Raw genomic sequence first — 23,201 nt, 5'->3', positions numbered from 1 at the left:
TATCTAAAACATTTAGTATACTTTTTAAGCGTTTTCATTAGCTTATTTTCGTTCGATTGACCAATCGCATTTTGTTATTTTTCTGAAATGACGTTGCAACGTCATATGGCGTCTCGAAATGTAAACAATATTCGGGATTTATCATTATATTTGCGTAAATATTTAATTAATTTGCTCATTTCGAAGCATGTGATAAAAAAGATCTTACACTCGTTGTCATTTCATACCATATTTTATTAAACTCGTCAAGGAAATTCGTAAGTAAGCTAGCCAAATGTTCGCTTACTAACACTATTCCTGAACTCGTTTAATAAAATATGGTAGAGAGATCTATGATATGACAACTCGTGCCAGATCCTATATATACGGTATATACAATATAAACATATACAATACGTTCGGTCACAAATCTTAAATATACATGCATGATGAACCCAACTATTTTGTGATCCTATCATTTCGTATTAATAATTCTGGTTAAGCCTTTTAGTTATATTGTTTAAACTATGCATTTTTTTCGACGTTAATTTACCTGTTTTGTGAGCATCAAAATAATATCAAACGACGAAAATAGTTTTTAAAGATATTTTTTCTGTGTTTGTAAAATACACTTGAACGGTATTGAATTAAATATCGTTACAAAGGAATGAAATGATAGACCTGATTCGATCGTAGGCATGTCATGGGCTCACGTGCTGTTTATGAATTCATTCTATACAAGAATGGGTGCCGACATGACGGCACGAGGGCCTATAGTCCGAGGGCTATTATGCGGCTTTGGCCGATTATTCACGTCCGACCCAGCTTTGCCGTGTTTTATCGTTTATATTTCACACCATCCTCTTTTGATCCTTCACTAAAACGTATTACAGAAACAGCTTTCCGTACTTCATGCAATTGAATGCGCAATTTATGACGTATCTAGTGTGACGTATTTTCTGTGACGAACCACACAAGTTTTAAGCTAGACTAGATTTGAAGGAAAACAATTCAGAGGTGGTGGTTTATTTAACACGTAAATATGTTTAAAGCAACAAACGGATCAAATTTGTATTTCTAATTGTGTGTTTGTCGTGCAAAATTGGTAAATTCGATACGAATATAATAAGACGCTCTGACCAGTCATTCGATTTCGTAACTTGTGTTTATGGTCAGAATGGTTAGAATTCGATATAATCCTTCCAAAGACATTGTCTGATTAAAAATCAATTTAGATACAAGGATGGAAGAACAGAAAATGAAAGTGCATGTTGTTGCTATTTTATTGTTATAAAAATTGGATTAGGCCTAACGTCGTCGTTGAGGTAAGTTGTCGTTTAGGCTTACTATCGATACATTTTGTTGTTGATGATATCTGTTAAAGCTCAAATAGTGTCAACAATCATGTCTATCTAATCCAAAGTACAGTTTCAGTTGCATTTGTATGATCCCAATTATGGGCTACGTTTACTTTTCAATATTTTCCATTCTTTCGTTGATTTATGTCTTAATTTAATTGATCTCATTTGGATAAAAATGATCGCGGACGAAATTTTGTTCCGTTGAAGTCGCCCGATCCGATTGGGCGATTCAGTAGAGCTGATATAGAGAATACATGGTTGGAGCCGAGATTAAGAAAGTTTATCTGGTGAAGCTTAGAAAAGAACATATGTAAAACTTTATTGTATTTGATTAATCTTGCTATATTTTAAATTATGCTGTTAAGATATTTCATGAAAGACAAAAAATAATGATAACTGAGTATTTTTACATTACAAAATAATAATGTTCTGGTCGGGCCTCCTACATGCACACAACATTCTTGACGATCGAATAACTTCCAAGTGTCTCACGTAAACACCGTTCCACATTTAACTGTTCCCTTTAAATACTTTCAGCTTGAAATTATGAGAAAAAAATGAAAACAAATCGAGAATGTGATATTTTTATTGTTAGAAATGGGAAAAAAAGCAAAACAAAAACTCAATTATATTTATCTCAATGACAACTTCAAACCAATGCTGATAACCATAAAGTTAAAACGATACGCACTTCCATTTTATGTTTTTCCATCCCTTTATCGAAATGAATTTTAAACCACACTATTTTATGATAGCATTTATGATGTTTATATCGAATGCTCTGCTCTGACCTAAAACCATCGTCGGATACCCACGGCTGCTGATTACGCTCCGCTCATACATTTAGGAATGGAGAGAAACGTTATGAATAGACCGGGGGTATCCGACGATGACCTAAAACATGACTTACGAAATCGTAATCCTGTCGGAGAGATTTATTTTATTCCTAATTTAAAGGGGCCGTCCAACAGATTTAACGTTTTGGTAAATTGACAACATTAAAAAAAAGTTGTTTCAGATTCGCAAATTTTCGTTTTAGTTATTATATTTTTAAGGAAATAGTAATACTGACCATTTACCATGCTCGTAAATATTTACTATATGCATCTTTTGATGATTTGAAAACCTGAAAATTGTAAAGCGTCGTGCGACGCGAAACGATTGATGAATTTCGAAAGTTCTGTTCTTGTCGTTTTATTTTTGGATACTACGAGGATTGCTTATTTAGGTAAAAAATACATAATATCTAAGCATGAGCAAGGATGGTCGAGTGAACAGGCGGGAGACTTTTTACTCCAGGGGTCAGTGGTTCGAGCCCTGCTGAGGGTTTCTTCTTTTTCCTTTTTTTAAATTGTATTCTTGTGTTTTTTTTTTATTGGATATTTTAAGTTAAAATGTTTAAATTTATCAATATAAAGCATTTAATGACAAGTTTCAATACATGCCAAAATCTGTTGGACGGCCCCTTTAACAATTATGTATGATAAACATACAATCCGAAATACGTTTCGGATTCATTTCATGCTTAAAAAATATTCGATATAGTTACTTGGAAAACTGCTGTCCCTAAAATCCATAGATTAAAATAGTATGTCATGGAAATGACGTCACACGAGATGCGTCATGAATTGAGTAATCCAGTGAAAGAAATAAAAATACGGAAAGCTGGTTCTGTAATATATTTTAAAGAAGAAACAAAATAGGAAGATGTATTATCTTAACGATAACAATCATGATGCGTCTCAATAAAAGGGGAGGCGGAAAACTACAACGGGCGAGGCATGGTATGGTATTGCGCAAGGGGGGTTAGAGGGTTAGGGTTAGGGTTTGTGTTAGTGTTAGGGGTCGGGTTAGGGTTTGGGTTAGCCTAAACCCAACCCTAACCCTAACCCGACCCCTAATCCTAACCCTTACCCTAACCCTTTTTTGGGGTTATCACCCCTGACCATGCCTCGCCCGTTGTAGTTTTCCGCCTCCCCAATAAAAGACAATACATTTCAAAGGTCAAATACTAGAATATGTTAATCGGCGCGTAGGAATACGTACTGACGGTTGATCACGTTCACATGATCGACAGCAGGAGATCAACTAGTTTATAGTTTGTACGGTCACTACTTTATAAGGTAACAGTTTGCAAAAGAAGCTAGATAATCGATCATATTTGGTATTTTTGTACCTCAGGGCGAACAAAAGTAATCGTTCGTTCGGGACGGTATTGTTTAGATCCGGTTGACAAAATAAGTAAGTGCGCGTAAATTTGAAACAAGTTGTCTTTTTTAAATTATGGATTCTATTTTATTCCACTTTTACAGCAAATTCGGTTGATTAAAGCCCCGCTGATTAAATTTCTGCATTAAACCACGACACGAAATGACGTCATAAATCCAGCGAAATCATCCAGTTAAACTAATTTTGTTTAAATAAAAGGTTTACTGAATAAAAAGTGGGATACATAGAATAATAGATAAGTGTTGATTATAGATCAGGTTTATCTTATTCCGCCAGATACATATCAAGGCCTACTCGCGACGTCATTTTGTTACTTTTAATTTAGCAACGATAAGTTTTATAGGCTGATTATTGGAATTCAAAATAGTTCAACTTGAAAACTAATATGGCAATACATATCAGTATTATTTCACAAGTATTCATGACCTGTACCCGCATAAGCCTTACGCAGTTCCAAGACGCGAACAAAGTTCCATAATAGCGGACACTTGGTCGAAGTATGCATTTTTTTAATGGGTTCCATCATACTTATTATGAGTATTATCATAACACATTTTATAGCTATAATGTCCTGTTGTATGAAGTGTTGTATGACGTTTTAACTCACAGTCACTTAACATACCGCTGTTCCTTAATGGTAAAATTCATTAGAATAATCAACATCTTCACAAATTTAAACGTGTGAAAGTCTTATATTAATGTTTATAACCATTAAATACTGATTATATTGTGTAGTGGTTTGCAAACCTAACACAAGTCGAAAACAGCGACGACTAAACACGAACCAAATATGGATAAATACCTAACGCAATCCAAAAGTTGTAAATTTTATAATAAATGTCTTGCATTTTGTGTGCGTGTTTAAGATATTAATAGGTATTACACAGCATGACATTCATCGAAATAAAGAAAACGCTGGTTTACGTCGGCTAGAGCATCTATCTTCCTATTGTAGCATTCGTTTGGAAATCATATGCCGTTTGGTATATGGGATGATAATTATTTTACTGGTTGCATTAAGTGACATTTATATCATTGAAGTAATCTTAATTTTCATATAGATTTTACATCAGTATGGTTACTCAGAAAGCTCCTTATTCAACTCGTTGCAGTTATTAATTAATGATTAAAAACCGTATTTTAACTAAAATAAATTGCCATTCATTGACGAAAAAATAAGCTACACTATTGTATTTACAGTACAAAGAAAATCGTGTAATTATCCATATTTGTTTTCAGCCCAAATAAAGATCTTTATAAGTCGGTATCACTTTTTTAGCTTTTGTCAGATCTTCCGTTTCAATTAGTCATTGCGTTCGGGTTTTATCAACCATTATCTCGATCGGTACTTAGATTTCCATGTTCTCATAGCATTCACTTTGAATGTCATTTGTTTGAATAAGAAGTGTGATAAAACAAACTATAAATGAGCCTTTCTAATAGTATATATATGCTGACAAACAGCGAAATTATATGGTCACTTAAGACTCTTAAGAATGTGTTAAATTGTTGTTGTTTTTTTTACAAATAAATTATTATATCTTAAACTGATCTTATGGAGATCTAACAGTTTACAGGTGTCTATCGCAACCGTTGTCTATTTTTGGTGTTTTAACTTCATATACACTTATATTTGTTAATGCAGCATCAACATACTAAAACAATATCCCGGAAAGAGAAAAATAATGCATCTGAATATCAACCGTACTTTCGTTTTGACAACTGACGACAGAACTAATTCGATTTACGATGTGAATCTAAATTTAGTTTTAGTGCAGATTAGTTCATACGACACAAAAGGCACCATTTTGTTGTACGGATCATTTCGGCTTAGAGGACTTTCCAGTCATTTAAAATATCGAACATAATATATATTTTTTATAAACAACTGGTAGCAAGATAAGTTGAAGATAATTAGTCAGTCACCACATTTTAACAATTTCTTTTGACCTGTGAATTGTTTTCAACTCAATACAACATTTAAAAATGCCCATAATATCACTTTAATATCTGATAATGTTCCTAGTTATTTTATGTTACAACACAATGTTTACGCAATGTAACGACGCCATATAAGTTGAAACAAATACTTATACGACCCATTGCTACAGATATTACTACAAAACACATATACAGTAAGACAATTAAAATAAAAGGTTAAGCCGTCTTTCCGCCGCAATCCTGGAAACGATATTCGCGGAATTGTTTTATGATTACATAAAAGATACGCAAACGATGGGTCTATTGTTTTATGATAATAACGTTAAAGTCAACGATAAAGTAACATAAGCATTAATTAAAAGCAATATTTTGCCGTCGTCATTTCCCGCCGTCATGTTTGAACTGCTATACGTTCGTCGAATTGCGTAGGGTTTATCCGGGTACAGGCTGTTTTCAAAGTATCTGATAACTAATATACATTATAAATATTTATCACATGCCATACCCTGTTTCCCATGTAATATATCCATTACATATTTTTTTATCTTACACATGTGTAAATAATGTTTAAGCGTTTTCATTTGCTTATTTTCGTTCGATTGACCAATCGCATTTTGTTATTTTGCTGAAATGACGTTGCAACGTCAAATGACGTCACGAAATGTAAACAACTTTCGGGGTTTTATGTTTGCGTAAAAAATTATTTAATTTGCGCATTTAAAAGCATGTGATAAAAAAGATCTGACAATCGTTGTCATGTCATACCATATTTTATTAAACTCGTCCAGGAATTCGTTAGTAAGCTCGCCAAATGCTCGCTTACTAACAACATTCCTGAACTCGTTTAATAAAATATGGTATGACATGACAACTCATGCCAGATCCTATATATACATGTTTTCCAAATTGATATAGGGTTCCTGCATAACAATAGTGTTATGGTTGAATGTTAAATCTGGTAAGTAAGAAAGTAAGTAAGTAAACTGTTTATTATAGTGACATGTGAACATTGTACATGTTAACAACCGGCCCATCTGGCATATACGTCAACTGAATACAAACTAATGTCAGACAATGATAATGATCATTGTGTAAATGATAATGCCGTTGACGTGAAGACTCTTTTCGGTTCAATATTGATGTTTCATCGTGCAATGTGAACGTCGTCGTGTATATTTGCTGGAATGACTCAACAACAGCTACACAAGAGTCACTGCGACACAATAATGAAGAGCTGATATAGTGTCTCCAAATACTATATGTAAGCACGTACACGTACTAGTGGAAATGTGCCTATGGGACAATATATTATTTGCATTTTGACCAAGTGTGTATTTGGACGTTAATGAGGTCCTTCCGCACCTGAGGCTGCATTATGTGACGACCCGGAAAGGTATGCGATTTTATTGCGGAATTGTGTACCGCGATAAGCCGACAGCAAATTACAGGGTAGAATGTTGATAACCGATTTCTGTTCACGAACAGCGAAACAAAATACCTCTCCTATAAATACTATGGGAACCCTTGTTTTATCTCGCGGCCATCCGTTATCTGACGATATCACGCACGATTTCAGCGTGTACGCCCGGTTGAGTCCAATGGACATGATGTCGCACGTAGAAAACAAGTGAATCATGATTGAAAACATCGATATTTATGACAGCTTTTTAGATAGAAGTGGATAAAACGTTAATACATATAGATGTTTAAAGTCAGTGACTCTGTGATATGTATCAGCGTTTAACGGAAACATGATAAGAGTTAATTGCGAGTAAGCCTTTTCACACATGGTACAGATTTTCCAATAACTATATTATTTCTTCATGGAATTTAAAGCCCCCCAAAACACTCAAAATCAACCAATATTTCGTAAAATTGTTCGTACAATAAAGATAAAATATACAAATCAGTGTTCCTTATAGCAAAAGCCAAAGTTTCAAAGCTAGATGTGGTATGGTAATGTAGATTTAACGAGATACAAAATGCTCGTTTTTATTTGTTCTGTGACAATATATTCCATTCGAATTTTACGTGACGATATCCGAACATATACGAGCGAACGCGACATTGGCTTCGGGCAGCGTCGGAAGCACGAAGTAGTTCTAATGAGAATGAGGCGGACTATATTTAAGTCGAAAGTACACATCCTTCTTTGCCTAACGCTTTCTTTATTTCTATTCTATTTCTTATAATAATCTCCAGAATCTCCAGAAAACCCGGTTTGGAGGCTATCTGTCATTTCTTCCATATTTTGAGGCACTCTATCTGTCATTTCTTCCATATTTTGAGGCACTCTATCTGTCATTTCTTCCATATTTTGAGGCACTCTATCTGTCATTTCTTCCATATTTTTAGGCAATATCTAACGCACCATCAGCATGTTTTAAACATAATACAAGTGAAGATGCGCTAGCCTAATTGAGTCGCGTTCTGAGAAAACTGGGCATATATATATATATATATATATATGAAAAAGAGTTTTGTTTTTTTTGGAATTTCATCAATAACTAAAGTAAGTAATAACACGTTTTAATCCTGTTTACATATGTGTACGTAAGATCTTCCACTGTTTCTTACTCATGCTATTTTTTATTGATATGTTCAAACATTTTGCAGCCATATTCAAGCACGATGATATTTTATGACTATGCAAATTTAAACCATCGTTCGATTTGAAAAACAACATCAGTCAGTACATTGGGAAACCATATCATTAGATACATCAGTTAATGTTACTAATGAGCTGAGCGTCATCTGGGATCTCTATTTCAATGCTGAAACATTTGAATTTGCAATGAAGTTGAGAATTGGTTTTACAATGAGATACGACCAGATAGAATATGATTTTTAAGACAGACAAATGCTTCCATTGATAATATTTTAAAACAACCGCCATGATACACTTATATAGCCACCAATGTCGTGTAAAACGATAGTTTAATTACATGTTGTTACATATAATCAACTTGTTAAATCTAACTTGGTAGTTTTTAAATTTTGTGTCATTGCACTTGAACAGTAAATAATAAGAAATCGATGCATATTATAAAGTTGGCGAAAGTACGCATATCATCGCGTCGTGCGTTTCTGGAAAGACCCTTCTGTGTCAGTGGCTGGCTTTGTAAACACCATTGCTTTCTACGCATGAACATCAATGGCGAAAATAGTAAGCTATTTAAACAAAAGTCGAAAATCTCAATAAAATTGAATCCTTACGTTATATAATATGTTCATAAATATTTATATATTTGACATTTTTTGTCAAACAATGTATAATTATGAACCGTGATGTGAAGCTAGCAAAACACGTGTTTCCGACCAACATAGTATCACATGTAACAAATCTGTGGCAAAACAGTTTTTTCAGGCCCTAGGCGGTCTTTGCAGGTACAAGTAATGTGTGCATATAATGTACGACAATTATCGTTTAATCAAGCGATAATTTATTCAGAAATATCGACACAGAACTTTTACTAATACACCTATTGCACTTTACTGTATGTACGGAATACCGTTAGTGCCATCGTGGTTACACATTAAAATCCAGAGGGCGACAATGCGATAGTGCGTTAGTACGATGGCGACAACGCGATAGTACGATGGGGACAATGCAATAGTACGATGGCGACAATGCTCTAGAACGATGTCGACAATGCGATAGTCGAACTGTCGTCATCGTATTATTGAATTGTCGCCATCGTACTTTCGCACTGTCGCCATCGTATTGTCGCACAGTCGCATTGTCATCATCGTACTGTCATATTGTCGCCATCGTATTATCGCAATGTCGTCATCGTATTATCGCACTATCGCATGTCGCATATTCGCCATCGTACTATCGAATTGTCGACTATCGCCTTCCGGTACACAAACTATTCTTATTGCAGAAACAAAATAGATGACTATAAAGATGTACTTTGAAAGAGGTTACAGATATAATGAAATCAAATTCTTCTTAAGTTATAGAATGGGTATTGATGTAAGGTATGCCGAACTGTAAAGTATTTTTAAAAGTGGTTCCATCTAGGAAAAAATACGATGTAGGCATGTGTACCGGAAGGCGATACACGACAATGCGACAGTACGATGACGACAATGCGACAGTGCGACAATACGATGGCGACAGTGCGATAGTACGATGGCAACAGTGCGATAATGCGATGACGACAGTACGATAACGCGATAGTACGATGGCGACTATCGCATTCGCAAGCGTAGTATCGCATTGTCGCCATCGTACTATCGCATTGTCGCCATCGTACTATCGCATTGTCGCCATCGTATTGTCGAACTGTCGTATTGTCGTCATCGTACTGTCGCTTTGTCGCATTGTCGCCATCGTACTATCGCACAATCGCATTTTATCATACCACCGCATTGATATCTGCCTGATATAACGTTGCCTGATATATTTTTTATATCATGGTCAACAGGAAGTTCTTATATCAGTCAATGTTTGGAGTAACGTGGGATTTGCAATAAAGTCAACAATTTCTAGTAACATGAATCAGGTTCAACAAAACAAACAATTTGATACCAAGAACGTACATATATTATTCTAGTTTAAATTCATAAATCACAAAAACATTTTTTTAAATCACCACCGCCCGAACTACAGAATTTAATGACGTCATCAATGGGACAATACATCTTAAATATCGATATAGTCATTGCACTCGCAAGTTTTGCACAGAAAGTCAAGATAAATGATTACTGTATGCTAATCCTTTACTATTTAAACAAACGATTTAACACGCTTATGTCAATATTGACACCATCATCAAAATGTCAATTTCAATACACATCTCAAAATGGCGTCTCCAAACTATTCGGTGAAGTGTGTTCTTCGATTAAATTTGTCGCTGCAGTCCATTCCTGATCTACAATTCAAGACGTGTATAATTAAATGGGGTGTACTCTTCCCGTTCGTAGTGCAAAAAATTTTTAATCTCTAAACGATGTTTAAAATAAGCGATTATCCGTGTCGTCTTTTCGAACGCCGTTGCTACATGTATGTCAACGTGTAAAAGACGGATCAGCAAAATCAGCGGGGATCCGTACATTTTAAATATAAAAAATGGATTGGTTTGCAGATTTTTAGAAAATTGTGGTATGATTAACAGAAAAACAGGTTACTGTCCCATCGTATTGTAATATATCAGGCTCGGCACGAATAAAATAACGGCTTGGCAAGCCTTGCCGTTATATTATTCTAAGCCTCGCCAGATATATTACAAAACGATGGAACAGTAACCTGTTATTCTCTATGTCGCCCTCTGGATTTTAATGTGTAACCACGATGACCCTAACTGTATTCCGTAGTACTGTATGTGAATGTATTACTTCAGAGCCGAGGGATAGTATAAATGTGGAGAACATTTATGTTTAAGCCACAAGTCAACGAACAATTGGGAATGAAGTTGTCAACGTACCTGGTAAGTAATTTTAAATACACCTGGTAACTACTACTACTTCTACTACTACTTCTACTGCTTCTTCTACTACTACAACAACAACAACAACAACTACTACTACTACTACTACTACTACTACTACTACTACTACTACTACTTCTACTACTACTACTACTACTACTACTACTACTACTACTACTACTACTACTACTACTACTACTACTACTACTACTACTGCTACTACTACTACTACTGCTACTACTACTACTACTACTACTACTACTACTACTTCTAGTACAACTACTACTACTTCTACTACTACTACTACTACTACCACTACTACTACTACTACTACTACTTCTACTAGTACTACTACTACTACTACTTCTACTACTACTACTACTACTACTATACTACTACTACTACTACTACTACTACTACTACTACTACTACTACTACTACTTCTACTACTACTTCTACTAGTACTACTACTACTACTACTACTTCTACTACTACTACTACTACTACTACTACTACTACTACTACTACTACTACTACTACTACTTGTACTACTACTACTACTACTTGTACTACTACTACAACTACTACTACGCGTGCCATTTTTGCGATGCGTTTTCTTAGAGACAGTTTGTTAAAAAAATAATGTATCTCTTTTTTCAGATTTTAGTGCATATGCTTGTTTCCGGCAGAGTTTGGGCGTCTGGTAATTATAAATATAATTATAATCTTCGTCATCATGTTCAATTTTTTTAAATAAAATCAAAATACTTCTTTAAGGTGTACTTAGGATTATAAATATTAGTTATATTTAGTAACAGTAAACAGTAGTACACAAATTGATAAATACAATAATACAACAACAACAACAAAATATGTGAACTTTATGCCAATTAAACCAATTGCTTTTATTTCTAAAGCAGCGCTAATATATATATATATATATATATATATATATATATATATATATATATATATATATATATATATATGTATATATATATATTGTTTAGGATGTGCTTTAAAGTATTTTTATCTGTATTTGGATCTGTAGTCAGAACATAAGGAATTTGATAGCGTATGTTGTTTTCTTGCGATACAACAGAGGTAATATTACTATTGGATATGTAATTTATCGCAGCCCCGTAATGTCCTCATAGGATATATTTACTCAAAGGTTAGTAATGTTACCTACATTTGCGTACGAATATGGATTTCACCAAGGTCAGTCAATCGTGTTTAATTAGATGCATTTGAAGAGGTGAACGCCTTTATTGTCTGGAAGAAAAGCCCGATAAAATATTTGTCAAACTGGGCTCATTTTGGCGAATATATTACCTTAAAAGGAGGTCATATGTATTTAAGACAGTATAGCGCAACAAAAATAAATCATTCCTGTAGTAGTTTCGTGTTGTTGTTTAAAAAAAAATCACATTGTATCGCATAATAGTAATGGTGACCGTTTTTTCTTGCTATATTTTACAAAATATTTTTTAATGTGATATTATGGTGCATGGATTTAATATGCTAAGTCTTGATCAGATAATATACGCGTTATTTAGATTCAATTCTGACATGCATGCCGCTACATTTCATTTATCAGCAGTTTAACGTTGTTGCGAGGAGTCGGATACATATGTCTGACTAAGATTAGACTGATCAAACAAACCTCCTTTTTAAATTATTGTAAACGTTAGTCAACATGCAATGTGCATTGTAAAACCGTTTATTGTTTCTCGAGATTGAACCTTAAAACAGCCATATTATTATTTTGATGGTTTCTAATTTCAGACTGGGGATACACGGAGGAAAATGGTATGTTGTCTAACATGTTTCTCTTTAACAAACGATACATGTTTATAGTCGTCTTATAGACACAGTTAATATATTTCTTAAATGCTAAATGTCTTCTATAAGATTGTATTTTTTTAGTGTGTACACAATATTCTTTCATACAATTGCCATATGACATGCATATGGTTTAATTTTCATATAAAGCGATCCGTAACCGAAAATTGCTTCCTTAAAAAAATGTATCTTTTCATCTGTCAGCATTTTTTCGTGGAGTTCGTGCATTTTTAATAGTTCACGCCCCAATTTACTTTTTAACACAGGGCCCCATACCTGGCAAAATAATTATCCGATCGCCGTGAAGGGCCGCCGTCAATCACCGATCAATATCGTTTCGCGAAATGCGAAGTACGACTCTGATCTCACCTTCCTTAGCATCGCCTACACACCGGAAGACTATGTTGAGCTGAAGAATAACGGACACAGCATTGAGTGTCAGATCACCAAGACCGGGTGTAAGCACGTAGCCATGTTAACGTATCCATCTTATATGGGGAATGTTTCACTCAACTTTAGTGGGTTCCTTTCGTTTTTGTGTTATATAAAAATTGGGACTATGGTTTGTGTGATTGGCACTTGGTAACTGTACATATATAATTTGTTACATACACATGTTATATTCTCACATGTCGTGCACGAAGTGTTATATTTACAAATAAAATAATGTAATCAATGTGCATGTTGATGCAGATATTAACTTATTAGCGTTTGTAATTGTCCTACCTTCTTACCCCAGATTTGACTGGTGGTCCCCTTGGCAACCAAGAATTCAAGTTGGCACAGTTCCATCTGCACTGGGGAGCAGACGACACACGGGGATCGGAGCATACGATTGACGGAAAGCAGTTCGCCGCAGAGGTACACATGTGAAACCGGTTTTATCGAAAAAGTCTGCGATGAATACTGAGGATACATTTTCCAAAATTATGCAGTAGTTTTACCGTGGCGTTAATAACATGAATATACATTTTAACTCGAAAACACGACAATGTAAATAAGCATAGGGGCGACATAGAAATAAAATCAGTAATTTTAAAATCGAATTTTATTCTCGCGGACATATCTCGTCAAGAATCTTTATTCTTAACTAATCATGATTGGGCTTGAAGCTTTTTCCAAAATAAAACTGTTAACATACTCAAACTAACTAACAATTATTTTGCTGAATAACTCGTATGATTTGCGTGGCTTAAATACCTTTTTATAATCTGTCATTTTCTCTTTTGTATAGCTTATTGTAAGTTGGGTGATATTTTAACCAGTTATTTTGTTGGATTGGGTAGTGTCGGGCGGCCGGCCGGACGGTGTCCAGCAGTTGGGTTCAGGTCAATAATGCTAGTTTGTAAAGAATTTTTTTGATGAAATGTTGCATATTTCAAGTTAACCTAGATACCTGTCTTTGTATGAGCTATTTTGTCAGTTGGTTCAAGGTCATAGGTCACTGTTACAAATAATAGAAGAACAGCAAACAGGTGGTTTCCAGTCTAAAATGTTAATGAAATCACATTAACAGTAAGTAAGTTAAAGGTCATAGCCATTATAACTAAAAATATACAAATGATTCCGCTCATTAACGTAAGTTTATATAGAGTTATTTACACTGAATTTTTGTGTATAGGTACATGGTAACTTATATGCAGACATATGAAGGGAGTTAATGCTGGGCCGGTCTGGCTAAGGCTAAGATAACTGTTACTTTAAATAGAAGAACGGTTTCTGAAAAGTAACTTGAGTTAAAGGCCCTATAAAGGTGACAAATCCAATTATTATGCATATAAACTTGCCGAATTGTTACCGGATTTCAGTTACCCTTGCATAAAAAAGGCTAATAACACAGCTGGGGTGCAACGTTGTCAAGAAGTATTGAAGATATACCCGTTTCATAATTGGACGAAATGTTTACAACTTTGCAACTAACGTGATGTGTAGCCCCAACGCGGTGACGTATGCTAAAATAGCCAAAAGAACATTCACTTTTAATTCTATTTAAAACAACTTTTTACCAGCAAAAAGTAACTAATGAGATCACTACAAACGTTTTGACCATTATAAGAAGAGACATACTTTGTGAGTAATACCGGAAAACAATGAAAATCAACGATATATTTTTAGTGACCTGAGTCACTTTCACTTTCCCGAGTAAACAGCGATGTAAATAAACTGATTGTTTGTAAACACGATTGACTTGGAGGACACTGTATTTTGAGCTCAATACAAGTTGTATTGCTCATATTTTTTGGTAATGTCCAATAACATATACATATTGTTTTTTGATAACCTTTATATATAATATACGGAAAAAATATTTAAAAATCGGTAAATAATTACGGATCTTCACCTATATAGAGCCTTTAAGTAAGAGATATTGTGGTGAAAAGTATGTAGGTTAAATGTATACCATAGTAAGGATAGACTTTTGATCAATTGAGTCTATGGAATGTTTACGCTACGAAAAAACACTCGTTTCCGCTCAATAACTTCAGGTTACTGCTGATATTGTGTGTGCATGTAGCTTATATGCGGACCTAGCGTGATATTGCACAATTATTTTATTAAATTACTTGAACGCTAAAATATGGTATTGTGGCATTGGCATGACTCTCCTTAAAATATGCAACCACACAATATGTTCGTCCATTCCCCGGTTCTCCATTGCAGCTTCACCTCGTCCACTGGAACACTAAGTATGACAGCTTCGCGGAGGCTGCGAACATGAGCGACGGACTCGCCGTTCTCGGCATTATGATCCAGGTGGCAGGAAGCGCCCGACTAGCCGGTGTGGTGGTCGGAAATTAAAGCGCGTTTTTATCTTTATATTGAGTCTGCAAGAATATCTTTGATAATAATAGGAATCTTGCTCATGAAACCCACATTTGTGAAAAAAACACACTTTGTTAGGAATGTTCAATGTCTCTTAAAAAATGTTGAGAGTGGTAATATATCTCATTCAACTCTTAAAAAATGTTGAAAGTGGTAATATATCTCATTCAAGAATATTAAAACTAATTTAATAAACCGGGTCACACATGAACAACATGCGCGTTATGCTTGTTTTTCTTTTGAATTTATTAATTGAAGTGGTTTAATAATACTAAAAAAACGTATCGCTTAAATTATATTGTCATTTTCGTTACATGCAGTTGTGAAAATTCAAGCATTTTCCAAAGCGTGCCGGTGTTCATTGACGCTTTCTCCACAAACATTTCAGTCTGGCGAGGAGCATCCCTTCTTCTCCGTCGTGTCGGACAACGTATACGGTTTGATTCAACCCGGTAGCATGGTGACCATCCCCAGCTCCCTCGACCCTATCGACCTGTTGCCAGGTGAGCACACGACATTCGCACCAGGCGTATTCACATTGGAATGTTTTGTGTTTCCTTTATCTTTTCCCTTCCCTTTCACATATTCCTTTACGTTAGACTACATCATTACCTCACCCTATCTATATATGAACCGGGTTCTAAGAAAACCTGGCTTTATGCCTACATGCGCGAAGTTTCGTCCCATATTAGTCTGCACAAGCTTATCAAGGACGACAACTCAGCTCTTATTTCATTTTTCGTTTAAAAAAGTCTCTTCTTACAGAAAAGTCAGTGTAGACGGAAAGTGTCGTCCCCGATTAGCCTGTGCGAACTGCACGGGCTCATCTGGAACGACACCTTACGCGCATGTAGCAAGTCCAGTTCTCCCAATACGAGGCTCATCTTACCGTTCTTAACTTATTCCCGTTTTTTGTAAGTTCTGTTTATTAATTCCGAATATCTGTCTTCTCTTTCTTATCTTCCATCTCTAAGAAATATTTTTAATTTGAATCCTTATCGCCTTTATCTGTGTCTTGTTGATCTTTTTTTCTCTTCTTGCTCCGATTCCTTGCCCTTTTAATCTTGTAGTGATCATATATCTGTTCTTCTTATTCGTATTATTATTTCAATCGTATTTGTGTTTAACATCATATATAAACTCCTATTTCTGGAAGAATGAACATTGATGTAATTCGTACACAACTAATATCGGAAGAATCATAGGTGCGGTGTAAGTCAGTTACTGTAAAATGATGTTATATCTCACATGTTACGTAACGTCGATATTACAGCCAACATCGACGACTACTGGACGTACGAGGGCTCTCTCACAACACCGCCCCTCTATGAAAGTGTCCAGTGGATTGTCTTCAAAGAAGCCGTGGCGTTCTCTTCCAATCAGGTATGAATGATCTATAGCTGTATTTGAAGGAATACTTTTAAATTTGGTTCCAACTTTAGTGAGTCTAGTAAGTTAATTATGTAGACTCGCTGTGACACTCCGGCTCCGCACATTATGCAGACTCAGGTGCCAAAGGACCTTCAAAACTTCGAAACAAATACACATCTAAAGCTTTTACGATTGGCGAAACTATTCGATGATTCGATTTGATGGTAAATCGAATATTTAAATATCAATTCGAATATAAGCAAATGTAAAAAATAAGCTATTTAAACTTCAAACGTGCGGTATGGACTTCCACTGAATAAACATGTGTATTGCGCTGCCTTTGCCGGTGATCTACATCACGTTAAACAATACTTATTACGGAATGATTTGAAATATCTACATAATTATATTAAGTATTAAGGAACGTTTCAAGCATACTGATGACTGTCGATAGTTTGTGCGATACTGTTATCAGTTTTGCATTTTGTTTTATTAAACATTTGTTCCTTATAAGGACACACAGACCATGCAATTGTTCACGTATAGCGGTTAATCCACATAAGCGCGGTCGTATATTGCTGATTAACATCTTAAGATCTCGACGTAATCTGATTTAAAATTATGCAATGGGCGTGATACTGTGTTTGAGCATACGGTAATCATGCATGATATGGAGTGAAGCACTAGAAAAAAATCGAATAAGCAACATTCTCATTAAATGGTGTGTGTTTGCTAGATAAGCGCTGCTGGTAAATACATAGGAACCTTTAAAGTCGTGGTCAGGATTATCGCGACCCGACATGAAATCCATATCCATAAGAACATTCAATTTAAGTTCAGTAAAAATGTGTTCGAGTCGATTTTCAATACGGTATCGAGTTCCATAGCGTATCACCCAATTTTCACTAGATATAGTTTTGGTCCATGCACACACGCATGCACACATATATTTATATCTTATCATACGATCTGACTGAGAAATTAAGTTTTCTTTCAATAAACCCCCATGTTCTAAAACATTCAAAATACCGTTTTGAACCTCAAAACTTTAATGGTTAAAGGATCAATAACAGATGGTATTTGCAACTTATATTTCACATTGTTTTATAATAAACCAATGCATTGCTTTTGATCACAGTTGCGAACTAAGACAATGGTTTGAAAACAACATTAAAGCGAGTCGTTTAAGTTTCTTTGTTTTCTCTAGAAATTAATCACTTTAATCTGCCTTTCAGCTGGACGCTCTTCGGAGTCTCATTGATTCAGACGGCAACCCCATGCAGGACAACTTCCGGCCTCCCCAACCACTTAAAGGGAGACACGTCAGGGCCTCCTTTCAATGAAACAACGTGTATTAATTTGACGCATACATACGTTTAGATTACACATTATAATATTTTATTCATCTTTTAACAACATTAGTCTTATTATACAACGAAGCTCATAGTGATGCAATGCAACTATTTGTTCAACAATGTTTGTTAACTACCCAAATTGAGTGTCATTGTAAATTTTAGAAAGCATTTTTTTGTTAACACGTATTGTTTGTAGTATTATAAAAACGTGTGTTCGATGAAGAATAGATATTGTTGAATTCATGTTTATGTTTCGTTTTTATCCTTTAACTCTTTATGTTGTTTTATTTTTCTAAATAGGTACAGGCACCATTTATATAAAGAGCTAATAACTTTATGACAAAATTTGACAGGATTCTCTGAATTCTATTTGAGAATATGGCATATGTGTATGCTTCTTCTTTTGGGCAAGGTGAAGTTATTTTTGTGTAACTATGCAACGTAATAAAAACAAAATACCACACTTATTAGAAAGAGCAGGATATCAAAGTTAGGAAATGTATTTAAATTTCCTGGATCTTAAACTCAATGAAGCTAAATGATATCATTGCATAAGTTCTCGACTGTATAATGAGTTCAACTGTTATGTCATTAGAAAGGAATTATATAAACATCAATTGATTTTTCAAATCAACAGCTATCTTTAAGACTTTAATAGCAATTTGGATTAAAATACATTTTTTAAGAAGAGTACACAATGATATGTAGTTAATTTTTGGCTTACTATATTATCAGTATTATATTAAATTATTCGAATATACATCTCTTACACAGGTTTTTACAGTAAGAAAGGGAAACAATCTGAATTAGACATAAGCATAACAATGGTCATTAGCATGTAAACTTAAATTGGTATCATTGTTTCCAATCACACTGTCTTTCACATATTGGCAAACATATTTATCAATTAAAATTGGAAAAACACTAATCAATCCGAAATCCCATCTGGATTGTCATATCCAGCATTCACGTAACTTAATGTAAGAATTAACCGGTCGAACGTTAACATAAGCATATTTTTACAGCATTTGCCCAATATTCGCTTAAGCCTCAGGTTTTACAATCTGTTGTGCGATTTAAACGCCTGTTTTTCAAAATTGCTTACTAAAAATAAACCATCTCGTCCGACATTATTTTTGTTTGTGCAAACCTTTCTTTAAGCGTACACGCTGGTTACAAGGCTATCTTGTCCGGGTACTGTTATATATTATCAAATCCAAAAATAATACATCTTAAAGCAAAGTACTTGGAAATAATGGTCTGCCAAGTGATGTACTGTATCATTCACTAGACAGCCCTTAATTTGTATTATTGATATAACCGTTCAAACATGTTTCATACAAAACGTTTATGTATAGAACAAAGGATATTCCTTCTTCATCTTATTCACCACCTATATAGTAGATGTTAGGTTAAGTAGCTATGAGCTGGATTTGTATACAACTTGCACGATTCAAAACAACTTAGCAATAAGAAACATTTTCATATTTTCTTTTCACATTGTGCTATAAAACAGATAGTATACAATTAGTTTCACGACAAATCATGTACTCAAACACCATAGCCATAGGAATACAATAACAACTTAAAAAGAAACTCATCATTAACCGATCGACTGGCTAATTTGAACAGGTATACATATATATAGACAGTGTATGAGAATGGAACCACCCGATAGAATTTCAAGGCAAGTGACCGATTGCTTATGCCATACATTACTATGCATACAACACAGTTTACACATTTAGCACTAATGAATAAAGGTTGCGAAGCCGCATTTGAGCGTTCAATGCTTAGAATTGGAGATTTTCTATTCAGCTCAGTAGCCTTTATTAAATCCATACCCAAACATAAACTAAATAACGTTGAATAAACTCGAACCAGCAGCCCGAAGGTATCAATATTTATTGAAAGTTAATGGTCTAAGAAAACTAACCTTTTACTAACTATATGTTGCCAAGGAACATTTTCGTTTGTTTGACAATTAAGCAATATTTTCACAAAGATCATCTCATGATTGATGTAAAAAACTGAACCGAACTGAAACGAATATCCGCATGGGTACACAACCAATTTGTATCAATTTAATTGGTTCTAATAATGAAATAAAGCCAAATCATAAGTTGTTTCCCTTTACACATCCAAAACAAATGAGCCGGCAAAACTTGATAAACAAGACTCAACTTTGAAACCGTTTTATTTATGACTTGTGTAGTCTTGCAACTAGATTGTTTTCAAAACCATGGTTATATTTAACAAAGGTATATGTTTTCAATTATGATATTATAAAAAATATTTTACAAACAGACATTCTCAGAGGGGGTAATCACGTGATAATCAAGATGGCGACGTCAATGCCTAGTCAGTTATTTTTTGCCGTTTTATAACCTTTATTGCTTTTGTTAATTATTTTAATGACCCTCACTTTCCAGCCATATCAGTAAAAAGGTGATTAATGTTTAATTGGTATTTGAATTCGCTTTATATCTCGACTTTACTTCCCGCAAATGTTCTTAGTGGCTCCCTTATTAGGTCATCCCGCTAAGAAATTTCGCAGCGAGTAAAGTCGAGATATAGAGCGAATATAACTATGAAATAAAACCAATAACTTTCTTCCTAATATGGCTGGAAATTGAGCGGAATTGGTTAAGGGCATTCATCGATTAATTGTAGTTGAGATTATTCAAAATTGATGTTGAATACATACGGGCAAACGGAAAGCAATTTGTACAGATCTTTTATAAATAATACATGTTTACATAAGCATTGTGTGTAATGATTGTAGTTAATAATAATAAGAGTATGTATCTGCAATTATGTTATCAAAGAGAATAAATTATCATCATCTTTACAAATTTAAATGTCGAAGCTACGCTTTTGCATGACTAGGGGGCTGTCTTGGCTAATATATGCGGAACAGTTGCAAATTGCCCCATATTCAAAAACGTGCAGGCCAATTGGGCAGTTGTACGCATAAAACAATATTGTCTTCGTTGGAATAATAAATTAAACAGCCAAGCTTTGAAAAGGCCTATTAAGGCGAACTATACCAGGAAAATGTGACAAAAATGTGTTAAACAAAACAATGTTTACATATATATAAAAAAAAATAATATATATATATATATATATATATATATATATATATATATATATATATATATATATATATATATATATATATATGGCCTTATACGAACAGCTAATTACACTATATATATATATATATATATATATATATATATATATATATATATATATATATATATATATATATATATATATATATATATATATATGTATAGTGTAATAAGCTGTTCGTATAAGGCCAAAAACTGTATACCCGGTAGTGGGATTTCGAAATGAATTTCCATTAAAAACTTGCGTTTATTAAAATAACTGTCTCAATACATAATATCATGTCCCAAATGTGTTTGCAAACATTAGAAACTTTGTCAAAGATGATTGACGGTTGACAGAGCACGGTAAAATTCCTATTGTTGATGCCATATTTACGGCTTCACAGTGTATGCGCCATTTAATCGCCAACCGGGTGTTTTGATAGCAATGTTTGATTGATATACACGTAAACACATGATTACTTCGCAAAATAGCATACATAAGGGATATAAAAAGTCAATAATTAAAGCTTTCAATTAAGGTATGTTTACCTTGTCGTTTAAATATCTTGCACAATGCTAAAGTACAAATGTATTTTATGCTGGATTTTAAGAGATTTTTTTTAAAATCAAAACATTATTTACGAATTATTCAAACTGAGCCAAGCTGCCGAGAGGTCGTCTAGAAGTGGATAAAACAATAATATATATATAATAGTTTTATTAGGCCAGTGACTCTGTGATATGTATTAGCGTTCAATTGAAACATGAAATAGTTCATCGGCAGAAAGCCTTCTCACTCACAGTGCAAATGTGACTATAAACACTCAAAATCAACCGATATTTCGTAAAATATTTCGTAAAATAAGGATTACCCATAAAAATCAGTGTTCCTCATAGAAATAGCAAAATGTTCAACGCTTGATTTGGTATGGTAACATAGATATATACGGCATATTCCGCTAGTCAATTGTTCCAAGAGTTTGAATCACTCGAGTGGCTTGTGTGATGACGTATAACACGAGAGTCGGAGCCTCGAGTGTGATGCGAAATAGCACAAGCCACGAGAGTGATACAAACTCTTGGAACAATTGACTAGCGTAATATTCTTTTTATTATATACAGCAACTAACGAAAACAGTTAACAAATGTATTTTTAACTTTAACAAAACTGACCAAAACAATGACTAAAACGGTACGCCATAGTTTATTTAAGACGCGTATGAATAATGTTTATGTCAATAAACGTGTAAACGTTCGAACCGGAAAAAACACAGGTTTCCGAAACGCTTACCTTAATGCCATCGTTAATCCAATTTTTATAACAATTAAGTTGACAACTTTAATCCGATGTGTATAATAAAAATGTTTAAACGATATGCACTTCCACTTCTATCTTCCATGTATTTATCGAAACTTAGTTTAAACCACACTTTTTTATTGTATTCCTATCGAAATATACATTTATGCATGATAAACGCACACTCCAAAATACGTTTTTAACACATAGTTTACTGTTAAAAAACACCACGTCCTACATGTCCTTAAAGAGTTTAGATAAAACTATTGTAACGTCATACATTTACTCTTTTATTAAATATTTCGGCCAAAGGCCTTCTTCAGTAAACGATTATTAAGACAATTTTACATAGCGTTTTCTTCTGTCGATCATAACGGAAGTAAATACAAAAATATAAATAAATGACGTAACGTTACACGACGTGAACATGACGTTACGCGCCA

General features: G+C 34.2%; 1 protein-coding gene across 9 annotated transcripts; it reads left to right on the top strand.

Moving 5' to 3' along the window:
* Positions 1 to 943: 943 nt before the first annotated feature.
* Positions 944 to 18,582, top strand: LOC127834849 (carbonic anhydrase 2-like). 9 transcript variants are annotated; one of them, XM_052360923.1, is made up of 10 exons: positions 944 to 996; positions 10,901 to 10,945; positions 11,606 to 11,648; positions 12,734 to 12,757; positions 13,057 to 13,248; positions 13,530 to 13,651; positions 15,452 to 15,544; positions 16,002 to 16,116; positions 16,887 to 16,996; positions 18,220 to 18,582. In XM_052360923.1, exons 2-10 carry the CDS (start codon positions 10,925 to 10,927, stop codon positions 18,325 to 18,327), a joined length of 828 nt encoding a protein of 275 aa, XP_052216883.1. In that variant the 5' UTR covers positions 944 to 996; positions 10,901 to 10,924; the 3' UTR covers positions 18,328 to 18,582. The 9 variants fall into 9 exon arrangements, with proteins under 9 accessions (XP_052216883.1, XP_052216887.1, XP_052216881.1 ...); XM_052360921.1 differs by having other exon boundaries at positions 954 to 996; positions 10,859 to 10,945; XM_052360920.1 differs by having other exon boundaries at positions 955 to 1,304; positions 10,859 to 10,945.
* The last annotated feature ends 4,619 nt before the right edge of the window (positions 18,583 to 23,201 follow it).

This window comes from Dreissena polymorpha, chromosome 6 (assembly GCF_020536995.1).
Source record: "Dreissena polymorpha isolate Duluth1 chromosome 6, UMN_Dpol_1.0, whole genome shotgun sequence".
NCBI lineage: Eukaryota > Metazoa > Mollusca > Bivalvia > Myida > Dreissenidae > Dreissena > Dreissena polymorpha.
This window is presented reverse-complemented; position numbering and strand designations above follow the sequence as displayed.